Raw genomic sequence first — 15639 nt, 5'->3', positions numbered from 1 at the left:
GAGAATGAGTGGAGCTCAAACTCTTATTGCACTTGCTCTGCTTTAATATAAATGGAAAGTTTCATGGCAGGTACATTTATTTCCATAGCCAGAAAGCATTTGGCATCACGAATGATGTATTCCTTCATTCTCTCCCCCCATGAAAATTTTCTTCCATCTTCCTTCCAGCAGTAATTGCTGTTCACAATTCCTATATATTGTGGATATATAAATGCACTTATACATGTATGTATGTGTATACAAGTACAAAAATGCTCTACCTTAAAATTTGTTTTTTCATATTTTCTGTATAAATCAAGAGTTACATAATAAGAATTAAATGTCTTTGTAAGCAACTTCTAAATGTCAATTGCTTAATGGAAAGAAGTCTTCTCACAAAGGAAGAGAAGATTAGTTTTAATATATTTAAGGTTCATTCCAATCTTCTCATAAGACTTGAGGTTGATGATTTTTTTTTTTTTTAGGGGGGAGAATTTTCACTTTCACACATATATAACAAAGTTACCCTCTATCCTTCCCCCAAATTTAACTGAATTAGGTGGCCCAAATTATAACCAAGTGAGAGAGAGAGACATCAAATAAAAACCCATGTAAAAATTAATTATGGGTGCATGAAATAAACAATTTTAATGCCTGATCAATTGTAAAATGAAATCTAATCATCCATATTTAACAGTTAACACAGGATTGAGCAGAAACTGTGACCTTCCAAGGCCTCTGCTACCAAGAAGTGGGTAGTTTTCCTTTCTGAAAGGAGACCCATCTATCTGACTTAACCAGCTGCCCTCACATCATCTTTTGAATAACCTTATTAATATCTCAATGAAAAGAACAATGAGAGTTCCAGAGATGCCACAAAAGTACTAAAAAGAAAAGATGAATTTCTCATTTTCAATTTATTCTACTTTTTTTTCTTTTTAATTTGACATTTCTATTTTACAAATATAAAGTGTGCAGTGAACAATATTGTTTCTTGGTCAACACCCAAAAAGCTGAACATTCTTCCATGTCATTAAACAAACAGGTTAGTTGCATAAATACTTTAGAAAACTTGGTTCAAATTAAACCCAGTGGGACAGAAAAATGTCAGCAATTATAGTATTTATACACATTCAACTCACATCAGTTTTAGTATAGAGAAGTAAAGCTATCTGCATTTTAAGAAACATTTTTCCAAGCTATTTTCAATCCTGTTGGCTGTATAGAGCCAAAGAGAGTCAGCTGCCTGTAAAGAAAATTGTTACTAATTCAGATCACACATACCTATGGAAGTGTAATTGAAAAGATTAAAACTCTTTAGGTCAAATTTACCCAGAATCCAGCTCGACTCTCAGATCCCAAGAGATAAACACAGATCAGGTTGCTGCAATTAGTGTGAACTAAACGCTTGCAACTTCATACAACAATTTCAATGTATCACAAGTATATAGTGCTTTCACAAGCATTGAAAGTACTATACCCAGCCCAGAGATAACAAATAAAGCCGAACTGTTTGAGTGATTAGAATAACCACTCAAATAACCACTAGAGAATGTCTATAATCAAAGAACAAATTACAGGTACACTTCAAAGAAAGCAGGGAGGTTTTAGAGTAGAGCTCCCAACACAACCAGCACAGCAAAAGTTAGGAGGAAAAAAAATAGCAGCAACAGAGAAAATTTACTTGTGACAATTTAGCTTTTGAAGGGAAAAAAAAAAAAACAGGCTGATGAGCTTCAGCTAATTTTGCATGACAAAACTAAATAAGAAGTTCATTAGGTCAGCATGTCTTATAAGGAGATTCTCATTTGATATTACATAGTTTAAAAAAGCAATAGAAAACTTAAGCCCTTACCTTTTCCATTGGGAGCTGAATAGATGCTTTACAGTCTGAAAATTCTATTGTAATACTGGGTCCTTGAATTTCTGTGACTATATATTGTAGTTTCTGTGATTCCTTTAACATTTTCCTGTTACTTCCACCAAATTTACCAAGTACGCGATAAGCTACATGAGAAATGCTGTCTGCAGGATTGCGCAATGTACGCCACAAAGCCTAGAGGTATTTTAAATGTGAGATGGTCAGAGCTTTCTCATTTCACACTTGTTCAAGTTATTAAAGGAAAAAAAAAAAAAAGGTCAAGGTAAACACTTATTCTTCTATTTGGGTATGTGACCCAGTGTAACTTCCAGAAAATACACTCCTGGCTGGAATAAAAACAAATTCTTTTCCTAGCAGTTCAACTGATCTGTAACAAGCTTTTCCTAAGCGCAGTTTTAGATTAATTTGATCAGTAACAAAATCCTTGCCTAGAGAAATGCATCTTCATAGTTACGGCTATACAACACTGTGCATTGGGGGGAGAGGATGGGACAAAAAAGAACATATTTGGACCAGTTAATGCTGAAGTAAATTCACCTCAAAAGTTAGTTTCTACATTAAAAAAAAAAAAAAAGGTAAATGCTAAATGTAATAGGTAAGGTATATGCAAGCACTACGTTAGAAGGAATTGCTATATTTAATAAGTTTTGTGCAGAATTTCATTCAAATTATCTTCATTGTACATACAATAGTCTATATACTCCCAATCACGATATGCTGAAGGCAGTTAGTTTTCCTTCTCTTTGTTTTCACCCAGTTACCAAAATTTAATCATTTTCTGAATCAACTCATCTTAAACAGCAATAGCACTGCTCCTGACTCTCATCTTCACTTTCCAAGTGGAAGAAGAAAAGATTAATTCAATTTTTAATTTTTCAGAGTTTTCAATTTAAAGCAAGACACCACTAGCCTTCTGCATGCAAATTAGACAGCAATGGCTCATGACAGATTTTTCACATTTTTACATCCCAAGTGGCACACTAAGCTCTAATAATATTTAGAGAATGAATGACCTCTAGTGGTCTAAGAGGAAAAAACGTATTTACCTGCATAAGCTCAGCTCGAACTGGCTGAATATGATCATACAAAAAGTCTGGTTGCAGGTTATCCACACATAATTCAAGAGTTCGTAAGCCTTGGCTAACCAGGGTCTGGGATCCATTGAGAGCCGATACCAATGGATCCATCAGCATTGGAAGATAAGGGAGCAACGAGCTCAAACGAACCGGCACAGTGAGACACAGCTCTACAAACAGATCTTTCATGTGTTGTTTATGAAGGCCACTTTGCAGCATATTAAGTCCTGAAAAATCATTGGTAAGTTATACATTTGAAGGAAAAACAATTAATAATTTATGCTTAAGAACTATTTCCTAAATTCAGAATAACACCAGATTTTAAAAATCTGTAAAGCCTGTATCTCTATTAATAAGATGATTAAAATTATAATGTATTTATAAATAATTTACATTAGGTCTTTTTATAATTTCAAATTGTGCATTTAAGTATTTTATGCAGTGATTATTTATGCATGTACATGCATATATGAAAAGAAAACGCATACACTAAAATTCAATAGTAGACACAAAAAAACAGCACTTTAGTTCAGTGGATAAAAACTAGGAAAAGACAGTTTGTCCCAAACCTCAATCTTATATCAGTAAAAACAAATATACACAGAGCAAGTTGTTTTTAACATAGCTAGTCTCCTGAAGAAAAAACCCAAACGTGTTCAAATACATTCACTGTCCCGTACAGACTAAACATAATCCCTAACTTACTTTCTTCACCAGCAAGATTTCATGTATTCCATAAACCTAGCTAGCAGCTCTACATGGACATGTATTTTACATAATGATTTATATATAACGTATATATTTGCTAACTACGGTAAAAATTACACCTACAGCTGAAGAAGGGTACAACTGGATTTCACTTTCCTGATTTTTCTCTGATTAGCTTTTTCATAGGTTTAAGTAGTTCTCCACATTCACTTGCTCATCCTCATTATCTCTGCAAGATAGTCCCTGCAAGTATGTATGTTCATTTAATCAAACTAATTTCATTACTTCTCTCCCTCTTCTTCTATTCGGGGCAGGGGGGAACTGATGCTCTTTGCATTTGTATTCATCATGCATTGGCTGGTGTACACACAGTTGCAGGGCACAGAGCCACCACAGCTTCTTTGTGAAGTTCTCCCCACAAAACCTGTGACTGCCTGGCAATTTTGCTGCTTCTACTATTCTTACACCTCAGTGCTTTATGCCAATAAAGCTATCCATAGCAAATAGCTAAATAAATAAATAAAATCCAAACAACTAATAAAAAAAATGAAAAGCAGAACACAAAGAACAGAAATTGTGAAGCAGCCAAAACTACAGAGCCTGAAACAGTAAATGAAAAGCAAGCCGTATTCGTGTTATTAAATAACTGCCAAACTTAAAATCAGCAGCTACTTATCAAAGTTAGGATTTTTTTTTTAATTATACAGCATAACTTTATTGCTATTTTTATTTAAATCAGAAACTGGTAGGGTGAAGGAAGGTATTATCTACCTTGCAGTAAGTTTGGTAACAGTGGCAAGAATTCTTGATACAACAAATCGTGACTGCCTCCTCCAATAGATCTGAACAGCGCTCTGAGCAGCAGGAAATAGTTATAGGGCTCTTTGGCAGTCTGTGCAAGTTCCATAGAGCTGTTCACAATCTTGTGTAAATGTGGCTATTAAAAAAAAAAAAAAAAAAAGAAAGAAAAAAAAGCTTTATGATTAATAATACATCAATATTACCATCATCGTACAAGAGTTCAGCATGAGACAAGTTTTTCAGATCAAAACCTTTAAGTACTTCAACCTATTCAAATTACTATAATTGACACCATGCTAATTTAACACTGCTGTTGAGGAAATGTTAAAAAGCAAATATTTATCCAAAAGCACCAATAGCCCAGAGCATTCTTAAATTAAACACAGCTTTCATCTTAGACAAATGAGTCAGCTCACTACTCCAAGCAGTCACTGTATTAAAAAAAAAAAAAATGCAAATTTGACATAATGAAAAGCATTTGCTCCAAAGCGCCTAAGGATGGGTAGTAGAAATGTCAGAAGTAAATGAAAAGAGAAGACACTTCACAACATTCATTTGCTCTAGACCTAACTTTATCATTCAATCTTAGAGTACTAAATATTCATCTTAAAAGTCCACTTTTACAACTGAAAAACTAATTACGGAACTAAAAGATTTAAGACTGTCAGAGGCATTTTTAGAGAAGCAGGAATTCACAGTTTGCAGGAATCGTTAAAAATAGCGGATAAATACAAGGATTCTCCCAGATCAGGTACAAACAGTGACACAATTCTGGATTTTATTAACATTTGAGAGCGCTCTATGTTGCCATGCAAATGCTGCAGATGGCCTTCATCATTCAGTTAAATTGTCTACCCAAGGCCCATATCATCAATCCTGTTGAAACAGAACCATAACAGAAGCATGAAACTGTTAAGGTAGTAAATCACTCTTTGAATTGGATCTCCAGTTTATAAAATACAAATGACCTTGATTTTGATGATAAAAGAATTTAACCATTGTTTTACATTACTTTCATCTTTCAAAGAATCAGGAAAATTAGTAGTTCCAACTCTGTTCTACCCAGAAACAAGTACTGAACTAACTCTGCTATAACAAATACTTAAGCACAGAAACCATTAACATGCAGTTACCTGTATTAGATATTTTATTTATTCCAAGGTAGGGGAGATGAAGAACGGAAAGAAATGGTGAGACAAGGACCAGTATTGCATTAATATTTCAAGTTTCTCTATACAGAGGACGCTGTTACTTTTTCATAAAAGTATTGTCCTGCTTCAAGTCCAGAACACCATATTTTTCAACTCATTGAATAATGAGATGGTCTCTTGACAACATAAAAAAATAGCTCCTTTGAATAATTACATAATATGTTGTCAATACAGAAAACTACCATTTCTCAATCTAGTCCTTAACAGGACAAAAATATACATCTAACAAAGAGGTTCATATAATTGAATATTAATAAAAAAGATTCATCACATAAAAAATACTGATTCCAGTTGAGGTAAAAATATGGTAAGTTAATAGCACAACAAAGAAAAGAAATACGCAAGAAGGTAACTAGGTTTATAGCAATCCTAACCAGATCACAAACACAAATCAGTCACTTAAACTCAGGACTTCCTCACTACTTCACAGTTCCAAATACGAAGTGCATAGTCACAGAAACCACCTCCTGTAAGTAAGGCAATGTATTCAGTGCTTGAATAATGGAGATGTATTAGTAGCAGTTCTAACACGGACACATTATCAACTGTTAGAGAGAGTAAAACAGTATGTTTTCTCAAACTCCTGAAGAACACTTTAAAAGCTAGACTTTTTTTATTTTTGAACAAGATGATCTTTACCTTCAGCATTTGTTCATTTTCAGCTGCAAATAGTGAAACTGAGCCAAAGACTAACTTGAACAGCTTGAGATACAGATTGGAGAGTTCCACATTAGAGCCCATTTCTGGCAGCCGATCTAGAAGGTACTCCACCAAAATTGTTGCAAAGAGTGCAGAGGTAGTAGGGTTTGCCAAGAAGGAATTGGCAACAATCTATAAAAAGAAACCACAAGGGAATTACTCTTTCTGTAAGGAAAGGACCAGAGGTACAAACACACTAGCCATTTAAAACAAAAACAGGAAGCAATTTCTTCCTCTATCTCCACTGTTGGGCAAATGATTCAGGTTATCCTCAACGGGAAACAAATCATGCTGGGCAACAAAAATCAGAGTTTTTCCTTAACTGCCCGAGAATATAACCTGATGATATTTAAAATTAAATTTAAACACTTACTAGAATTGTGTTCTCTAAAACAGTAGATTAGAACAGTAACAGGACAACCTTCTGAACAAAATGGGAACTCCACAACGTTCAATACTTTTCAAGAATAAAGTCCAAATACATCATAATTATTAGTCTGAAATGTTCATGTTTGTATTGCAGCATTAAGTTTGAAAAGTTTTTGAAAATCTATTTTTACAAAGTATTTTTTAAATGATTACAAATCCTGCATGCTAATTTCAACATTACTATTTACAAGTCCTCTTTAGCCTGATGTACTTTAAGGCATAGGTTATTTTCTACAGGCTGAATATTATAAATTGGGGGGGGGGGGGATCATAATACCTGAAGAGCATAGTTTTTTGAGATTCTCTCCACCATATATGGAACAGTAGTTTGAAAGATTTCTTTAAAAGTTAAAGGGTTCATCATAGTGAATACACCAGCAAAATGTTCCAGAACTTCCTTCTCCTCTTTCATTCTGACTGTCTGACAATTTGCTACTCGAACATATGTTTGTCCATTTCCTGCTATTTGGACCTACAACAGTTTAGAAAATGCACATATTCATTATACAACTTGAATATCTTCCCAGAATAACAATATTCTTAAAGTACCTTTTACAAAAAAATGACATTTTGCAAGTTTCTGGTGCAAGCCCTGCACAAGTAGAAGAGCCAACAGCAACAGAAAGCATTAAAATAGTGTGTGGTCAGTGCAGACTTTAAACCCATGAAGTCAGGAGTAGAAAAACACAACAAGGAGATATCATAGTGTATTTCTTAAGTCAATTCCAAATGGTGACATTCACATTTCACTATTACTTTATAACTAAAGAAGATAAACACATTCCAAGTGAATGCTTCAATTAATTACTAAGCTAAAAAACACTCTTGGAAGAAATTATTTAAGTCACTAAATGAAAGAAAAAAGGTAGATTTTTAAGGTCTGATCCACTTACATAAACACAAACAATAATAGTTGTTAGGAAAACAATGTTTCTTGCAACTCCTTAAATACTTTTAAACTGATAAAGTTTCATGCTAGATGGGGTCATGACATTAAAAACTTCATGAAAATACACTGCTCCTGAAATTGTTTTTGTAGTTGATAAAGAAATCCCAATTAAAAGATCTGAAATACACAGACACTATATAAAGAGAAGTGTTATGTGATCAAGTTACATACCTGATAAATATCCAAGGCTTGCATTGCATATTTTACCAGCTTTATATAGATTTGAGTCTCTTTAGGTTGCAACTGTTTATTAGGAATGAATTGTGCTTCTGAAAGACGACAAAGAACAGGACAGTAGTTACTTGTTAAAAATACCATTTGCTTTTATGCTACAATTTTAACAGTAGAATTGCAAAAGAGCAATGTAATTAAATATTATGCAGTTTTACCACCAGGAGCTTTGCATGATGTTATGCCCCACGTGATTGTCTTGACACCACAGACCAAAGTTTTTACTAAGCTTCGGCAATCTGTGACCTGAAATGTCTGTTTATCTTCTTTTTCTTTCTCTCCTTGTTTCTCAAACACCGGCACTGGTGCAGGGGCCACGGGAGCAGCTGGGGCAGGAGATGGAACAGGCACAGGCGCTGCATTTGCTGCTGTTGGTACTCCAGGTAACGCTGCTTCAGCGGCCCCAAGTTCAGACTGTGGCTTGCATTTTTTAAAAATGACAGAAAGCTGGTATCGTGCTATAGTGTGAAATTTCAGAACAAAAACCTAAGGCACAAGGAGAAAAGGCAAATGGAAGAGTGGGAGGGGGGAGAAAAATAAATTTCTTCTTTCAAAGATGATTCTAAATTTTAAAATACTAATACTTCAAGTCAACATTCAGATCAAAAAAATTGCAGCTAAGTATTTCTGGAATCATTCAAATGACCACAAACTTTGATATATATATATCAACCAACTATTCTGTTTATTTTAAACGTATTCCAAAAGTAAAATATTTGCTAAAAACTAATAAATCATCAGCTAAAAACAGATCTCTCTATGATTATTTAATTTAAAATGAAAAGTGCTGCCTGGCATTTGAACTCATATATTAAAAAAAAGACTTAATATTTCACGCTATAAATATTTATTACTAGTTTTAGAAGTCTAGAATTTGTCATTTAAAAACATGCATAAAAACAGAATTTAAACTGATAATCTATAAATTAGATCAGATTTAGAAAGTAATAATTCTGTAGAATAGTGGTCCCCAATATTTCTGTCCCTTGGTTGATACTAAACAAGACTCATGCTGTACACGGTCTTAGTTTAAAATTATCTGATCAAGCCAAGTAGATCTAGACTTGAAAATCTGAGAGGCACAGAAATTTTTATCCTCTTAATACAGTTCTGTGTGTTCCTCTCTTCCCTAGATGCATCTCCTTTGGACATTGGATTTGCACATTATTATAATTTTTCATTTAATAAGCAAACAGATGACTAAACACTTGTGCTACATAACTTTTCAGTTGTAAAAACAAACAGGAATAGATAAAAAGTAAAAGTTTATTTTTAAGATTAACTCTATCTTCAAACTATTAGAAAACAACTTCAGTTTGAGAAAACTGGAATAGAAGACCCACTTCAATTGGCATTACAGTGACAGAGAGCTTTCAGCATGCTTGTCCAATTTTTAAAAATAACAAAAGCACCTCCATGTAAAGAAGCCTTAGTTTTTGAAAGTGTGGATATTTCACATCTTACAGATTGCATTGATCTATGCCAAGGACCTACAAGATAATCCTCTTTCAAGATTTTACCATTCAGAGAAGGGGAAAAAAAATAGTAGGTATCATTCTTGTTTCCTCTATTGGAAGAAAAAGTAGATTGTAACTAAAATTCAAGAAAAAAAAGGAGTTAAGCTACCCCTAGCAGCACAGACATTCCGTTTCCTGCTTTGGAACAAATCACTGAGTGAATAAGCTGAGTTGGCCAAGCATCTCCTCTATACTCAAGATATCATCCCAGAGCATTTTAAAAAAAATGCTTCTCTGAAGTACTAAAATGAACCACAGTAAGCACACTGTTTCTGTATATTCCAGCTTCTGAAAAAATGAGAAAGCAAAATGTGACTACCAATACAGTATAAAGAAAAAAAATATTTAACTTATTATCAAACATTTTAAACAAATCGGTACCTCCAGCATTCTCATAAGAATATCTCTACCATTTCCATTTTCCTGTTCACTTTTAGACCGGATACAGTCTACCAAATTTAGCAGAAGCTTGCAAGACATGGTCTGGATACTGCTAGGCAACGACTCATCATCAATGTTCTTGGCAAATAATTGGACAGCAAGGGAGAGATCATTGAGTGGCAAATGCTGACGGACATGATGCACCAGGTCTGCCAGTGTACTATATGCAAGTGGTCTATCAGTAAAAACAAGAAATGAAGAAAGCACTTTGAGGACAATTATAATTGTTGTTAATTATACTTAACCCGTAATTACTGGCTAGAGTAATGCAGATTCATAATACTTTTTCAATTACACAAGGGAATTATTATTGACTTCACCAAAAACACATTAATCACGCCAGTAAAACTAATACTTCCTCTTCAATTTTCTTCCCACTGTTAAACATCCCTATGCATCTTCATCTACATACATTTAGAAGCAAATTAGCAGGTTTAAAACATGTTTTTAAAGAGCTAGTAAGCTCTTTCATGATTAATCCTTGATGATTTATGATTTCTAAAGTCTTTATGAAAACTGATAAACCTCAAAATTCATTTCTTTCAAATACTAGGTTTAAGAATCTAGTAGAGTGAACACTTCTGTATCTAGTAATTATCTTCACATAAGGAACTCCTGATAAGTAAGTGAGAAGAAACAATTCCTCCTTGGGAAACTTTGCTAACTTGGTTAGCAAAAGCACCTAAAACCTAATAAAGTATCAAAGTCAAATCCAGCTAGTTAGTACTCTGCCTAATTTTTTCAATTGCAAGTGAATAACTTTTAAGCTACCACTGACCAAACAATTTACATTTGATTCAGATTTTACACTGAACGTAGGATTTAAGAGTTTGGTAGTCTCAAGAAATATTAGAAACGTGACAGTGAATCTCTACAGATATTACTGTAAATAGCTGTAGGCCTTGAAAGAAGCTAGCCCTGGCCAGCACTCAGATATCTCAACCTTTCTCTCATACCTCAGGGTCTCTCGAGCAGTATATCCAGAGCCAATTAGTATAGATTCATCAAACAGCTTGTCCATGCACGGAATAAATTCTATAATAAAAAAATAAATAAAAAGAAAAGAAAAAGAAAAAGCTATACATAATGGTTGGTAAGAGAAATAAAAAACAGTTAGGCATTAAAACATCTGACATAGGTATTTTAACCACAGTCAGAAAGTGGGTTTATTGTAAATTCATTCCTGAAGCTTATAAAAGGCAGTGTCATTTCTAAGGAAAGTTTCAACTAATCTCTGGTAACTATGAACTCTACAGGCACTTGTCCCTTGAGTAACACTACAGTACACAGTCAAAACCACAACACTGGAAACAGTCACAACTGGAAGGAAAATATGCTTATAATATTATTTTGATCTTTGCTGTATAACTAATGAGTTATTGGCAAGGATGAGTTTGGACAACACTGTCCAACACAATTTTGCCTAACACCTATCTTACAATATCTGTCTGAGAAGATGAGGAAGAATACACACAAGTTGAGATCCAAGTAATAAAGGGAAGTTATTAGCAAAAATTCAAACAAAGAAGCAAGAACAAAGCATTTCCTTTTTCCTTTTACATACAGAATACAACAAGTTCACAGAATTGATTAGCCATCTCTACCTTAAAGGCAACAGATGGAAACAGCAGAAAGAGTTGATTGTTCCTACCTCCAAATACTGCCACAAGTTAAAACATACTAACAAATAAGCTAACACAACAAGTTAAAATGTATTAACAAATAAGCAAAAGGTAAAGAGGAAAATGAGCACCTAGCAACCTTTGGTCTTCATCAATTTCCAAATGATATTCTGGAATAAGATCAGCATTTTTGAACAAAATCAGAACTGGATAAGGAATCAGTGAGGTCTACTTAAGTAAAAGGGACAATGACGTAGGCTGTGTTTGCTTATAAGAGAATGTTATATCTTGCAGAAATACGTAGGAAAAGAAAAGAGGAGCATCAGCATTGTTTTGGAGAGGAGTGGGGGTTTCTGGAAGTCCAGAAGACTACAAGAAATCAAATAAACAATAGGAATAAAGATTTCAGATGCAAAGACAATTCATTATTTTACAGGCAACCACTATAGCAGACAGGGTGCAAGAAAAAGCTCAGTCAGTGTTGACAGGCAACACTGCAAGGAGAAAATCTGACTCAAAAAGAGGGTTGGAACAACATTCAGCTCACTCTGGCTCAGAAAATGCACTTGTCTTAGATGTGCTAGTGTTAGCAGGGCAAAGAGATTAAGACACAAAATCTGACAATGAAGGCAAGTAAAGAAATGCACAAAAGCTTCTGTCTTTCAGTTTGCATGAAACATGTTTAATATGAGTATCCTAGTATTATGCTATTATTCTTAATAGGAACTAATAACAGAAGTTAAAACAAAGTAAACAGTTATATATTGTTCACACTGAGCAACTAACGGGACTCTCTTGTTACTGCTTTCTCTCCAAAACATAAGAGTTTAGGGTGAAATTACAAAACACTCACAATGCGACAATTTCAGAAGCAACATCCAAACCAGGACAGTCTTCTGAAATGGACATCCCTTAATAGGGATGAAAAAAAGTTAAGTTTCTAAATTCCCTTTGAATGTTTATCTTCTAGTTCAGGTTTTAGAACACCTATATCTAATATTCATGTGTCTACCACATTTTGCTGATATGAAGCATTCTTAGACAGAGACCATCTTTCCAGTGATTACAGTGGAGAACGTGACTCTACTTCCCCCTCGCCCTCTCTTTTGAGGGCCAGAAACAAAGTTCCACAACGACAAAATACTCCACAGTAAGACATCTGCTGTTATTCGTCAACTCTCAATCAACAAAAGACTCAATTGGAAAGTCTTCCACTAAGAAGTATTGTGATACCAATGTTACGCCCCACAAACATGAAACAATCCATCACAATATCTTTCCATATAAGTTCCTCCGAAAAAGTGGGATGAATGAAGCCTGGTTTTCTATAAACTGACGTACACATTTTCTGCCTCAGCTTCTCCTCAGACTCCTTATCACAGCTACGGTGCCAGGCTCTCGTTTTCCCTCAAAATTTCTATGCTCCCTTTGGGGTTATCAGGTACCACGTGCAGGACTAGAGGGATGTGCTGCCAACAGGGATGCTAAAACATCAGCCAGCTACCAGGTCAACGAACTGCTGAACTCACGTTGCTGGTTTTTTGCTCCAGTGGGGACAACTAACTTGGGTTTTCTCCACTACCGAAAGGCCAAGGATCCCAAAGGATGCACAACAATGTTTCTTTAAGATCAATTTCCTCTGTTGATCTTTGTTGAAACTGGTCAAGTTCAGAAGTTATTATGGAGAGGTTGAGAAATATAGAGGAATTAAAGCTAATCTCCTTAGAAGATGAGGCAAAAAAATCCGCCTGTCCAAAACCAGCTTTCCACGTGATTACAATACTAAAATCAAGCAATAGTAAACTTATGCTAACATCTTTGGTGAGCTAGTAAAACCTGTAAGATATATACCTTTCACCCCCATAACTCTTATAGGAGAAGGAAGAAGGGTAATGACCACACAGTAAAGATGAAAAGACAGAAGTTAATATTTGAGGAGCGTACTTCACAAAATTTGCAATTCTGCCAAAACAAATCATAACCACCAAGTCAAAGTTAAATCAGGCAGATCAAAAATAGCCTTCCTCTGCTAAAGACAATTTTAGTAGCTGAATCAAACATACAATACCAGTTTTCACAGAGCTACTTCCACTCAGGTTATCAGATTAATATTTTTTAGTACCCATGCAACTGCAGGCACAATTACAAACCAACACAAACATGCATCATCGCCTAGTAATTAGAATAACAGAGATCTGGAAAGCTGGAAAAGCCATTTGTTCAATTCACTCTCTTATTCTGTAATCCAGGACAAGATTCCCAGTCTGGGACAAAAGGAAGCCATCAAGGAAGGGAGAGTTTTGTTCTCTTTTTGCTTTTTAAAAGAAAAGAAAAATCAAATAATCTGGAGTACATATAGCTCAAAACACAGAGTGGTGTAGCTCTTGCACACAAAGTTGGAATCTTTGGAGTTCATAGATATATTTTAAAAAGAGTAGTACATACGGCTCCGCAAGTCTGTTGTTAGGATGTGCTTTGCAGCAATGAGAAGCTCTTTCCGGAGGTGTGCAGTTTCTGCTGGACAATTAGACAGTAGCTGCAACATTCCTTTCACCATTTGCTGAGAATATTTAGCCACTAACTCCTATAAAATAAAAATTACAAGAATTCAATTAGTACAACAGACTACTTTAAAGCTTTACTCTACATTTGTAAAGTAACATCCAATTAAAATTCACTGATCTCTCTTTAAAAAGTCTACCTGTAAAAATAAAATACCGCACTTATTCCATAAGTGTTTTGGGGAAAAACATACAGAAAAGTAAAGGGCTTATCTACTGCGAGTTCGTATCAGAATACTCTTGAAACCACAACTAAGCACAGCTGTACCTTCAGACTTGGTATACATACTCTTTTTCTCTCCAACCCCCTGACCCACCTCAGTCATTTTGCTAGCCTGACATATAGTAACTAGAGATCTGTTGCATGAATAGTAACAAAATAACAAAAACACAACCTACCTGGTAAATTCTTATAATGTAAGCCAAGAATGACAATGTTTTAATTTGAGCAGCAATAAAATCAGCATACAGTTCCTTGTTATAAAGTTTATGTTGCCTGAAATTAAATTGTACAGTAGTTACTATATTTTTCCTCCTCTTCTCTTGGTTCAGAAAGCTCATAAAAGAATCAGTTCAAATCATGCTTAGATAGAGGTTCTTGCCTCATAAGGGAATGAACTCATCTTAGGAGAGTTCACTTGCATCAGATCAAGCTCTCTGCCATTCAGTTTCTCAACATTACAGGCTCCAAGCAGAAACACACACACGTGAGGCTGCCATACAATTTTTGGCTTCTAAAGAAAGCCAAGCCAATGCATCAGCATCACACACCTGGCTCCGTTCCCTTAGCTGGGCAATTTCTCCCCTCCAAGCAACATTTTCTCACACAGACTTCTCTCTCAAGTTTTAACCACTTATCTCATTCAGGTCTTCTTGGCAAAACAGGAAAGACAGAAGTCTTACTCCTGCTGCCCTTCTCAGTACCACTTGCTGCTTGTTAGAAACATCCCTCTTTGAAGAGGGCAAAGTAGTGCCCAGATCTGCAATATTACATTTTTTTCACTTCCAAATTCTAGTTTAGGTGAAGCATTGTATCATCTGTGGCCTGATAAAGATTAAATAACCTTAATGTCCTCGCTAACATGGGCTCCATCACATACTCTCTGCAGTAATGTGGATTTCTGACAGAAACTCCATTAAAAATAACAAAATCCATCATCAAGTAATAACTTAGGATCAACAGGACAATATGAATTTCTCAGTGACAAATAATAGAAATACTCAAATTTTTTATTATTTCAATTTTAAAAAATGTTAATGCAGGACAGTTTTAAGTCGAATAATCATTGCTACTTTAGAGATTAAAAAGTAACAGCACTAGAAGCCAAAGCACTCAATGCAAGACAAAAATATTTGAGGCAATCTTGAATATAAGGTTTAGGTAGTTTATTCCAAATATTGTGAAAATATTATTAAAATCCTGTTACCTCGCTTGAGCAGACACTTGAATTATAATAGTGTTCATAATCAAGGGCACAAATTCAGCTACCACATTATGAATGTTCAGTTTGTAGAGCTTAAAAAAAAGAAGAA

At 34.8% G+C, this 15639-nt stretch overlaps 1 protein-coding gene across 3 annotated transcripts in view; it reads right to left on the bottom strand.

Moving 5' to 3' along the window:
• Positions 1–15639, bottom strand: part of TRRAP (transformation/transcription domain associated protein) — a 100507-nt gene that overhangs the window by 76711 nt on the left and 8157 nt on the right. For all 3 annotated transcript variants that reach the window (XM_062587882.1, XM_062587883.1, XM_062587884.1), the window contains exons 10-21: positions 15534–15622; positions 14506–14602; positions 13991–14129; positions 10880–10958; positions 9864–10098; positions 8124–8451; positions 7906–8003; positions 7063–7257; positions 6297–6488; positions 4417–4582; positions 2908–3164; positions 1835–2035 (exon numbers count right to left, since the gene is read on the bottom strand). In XM_062587882.1, the coding sequence (XP_062443866.1) occupies positions 1835–2035; positions 2908–3164; positions 4417–4582; positions 6297–6488; positions 7063–7257; positions 7906–8003; positions 8124–8451; positions 9864–10098; positions 10880–10958; positions 13991–14129; positions 14506–14602; positions 15534–15622 (2076 nt within the window). The remainder of the gene's footprint in view (positions 1–1834; positions 2036–2907; positions 3165–4416; positions 4583–6296; positions 6489–7062; positions 7258–7905; positions 8004–8123; positions 8452–9863; positions 10099–10879; positions 10959–13990; positions 14130–14505; positions 14603–15533; positions 15623–15639) is intronic.

The sequence above is a fragment of the Rhea pennata genome, chromosome 15 (genome assembly GCF_028389875.1).
Source record: "Rhea pennata isolate bPtePen1 chromosome 15, bPtePen1.pri, whole genome shotgun sequence".
In the NCBI taxonomy this organism is placed as follows: domain Eukaryota; kingdom Metazoa; phylum Chordata; class Aves; order Rheiformes; family Rheidae; genus Rhea; species Rhea pennata.
The sequence above is the reverse complement of the archived record's forward strand: the minus strand, read 5'-3'. Positions and strand labels throughout refer to the sequence as shown.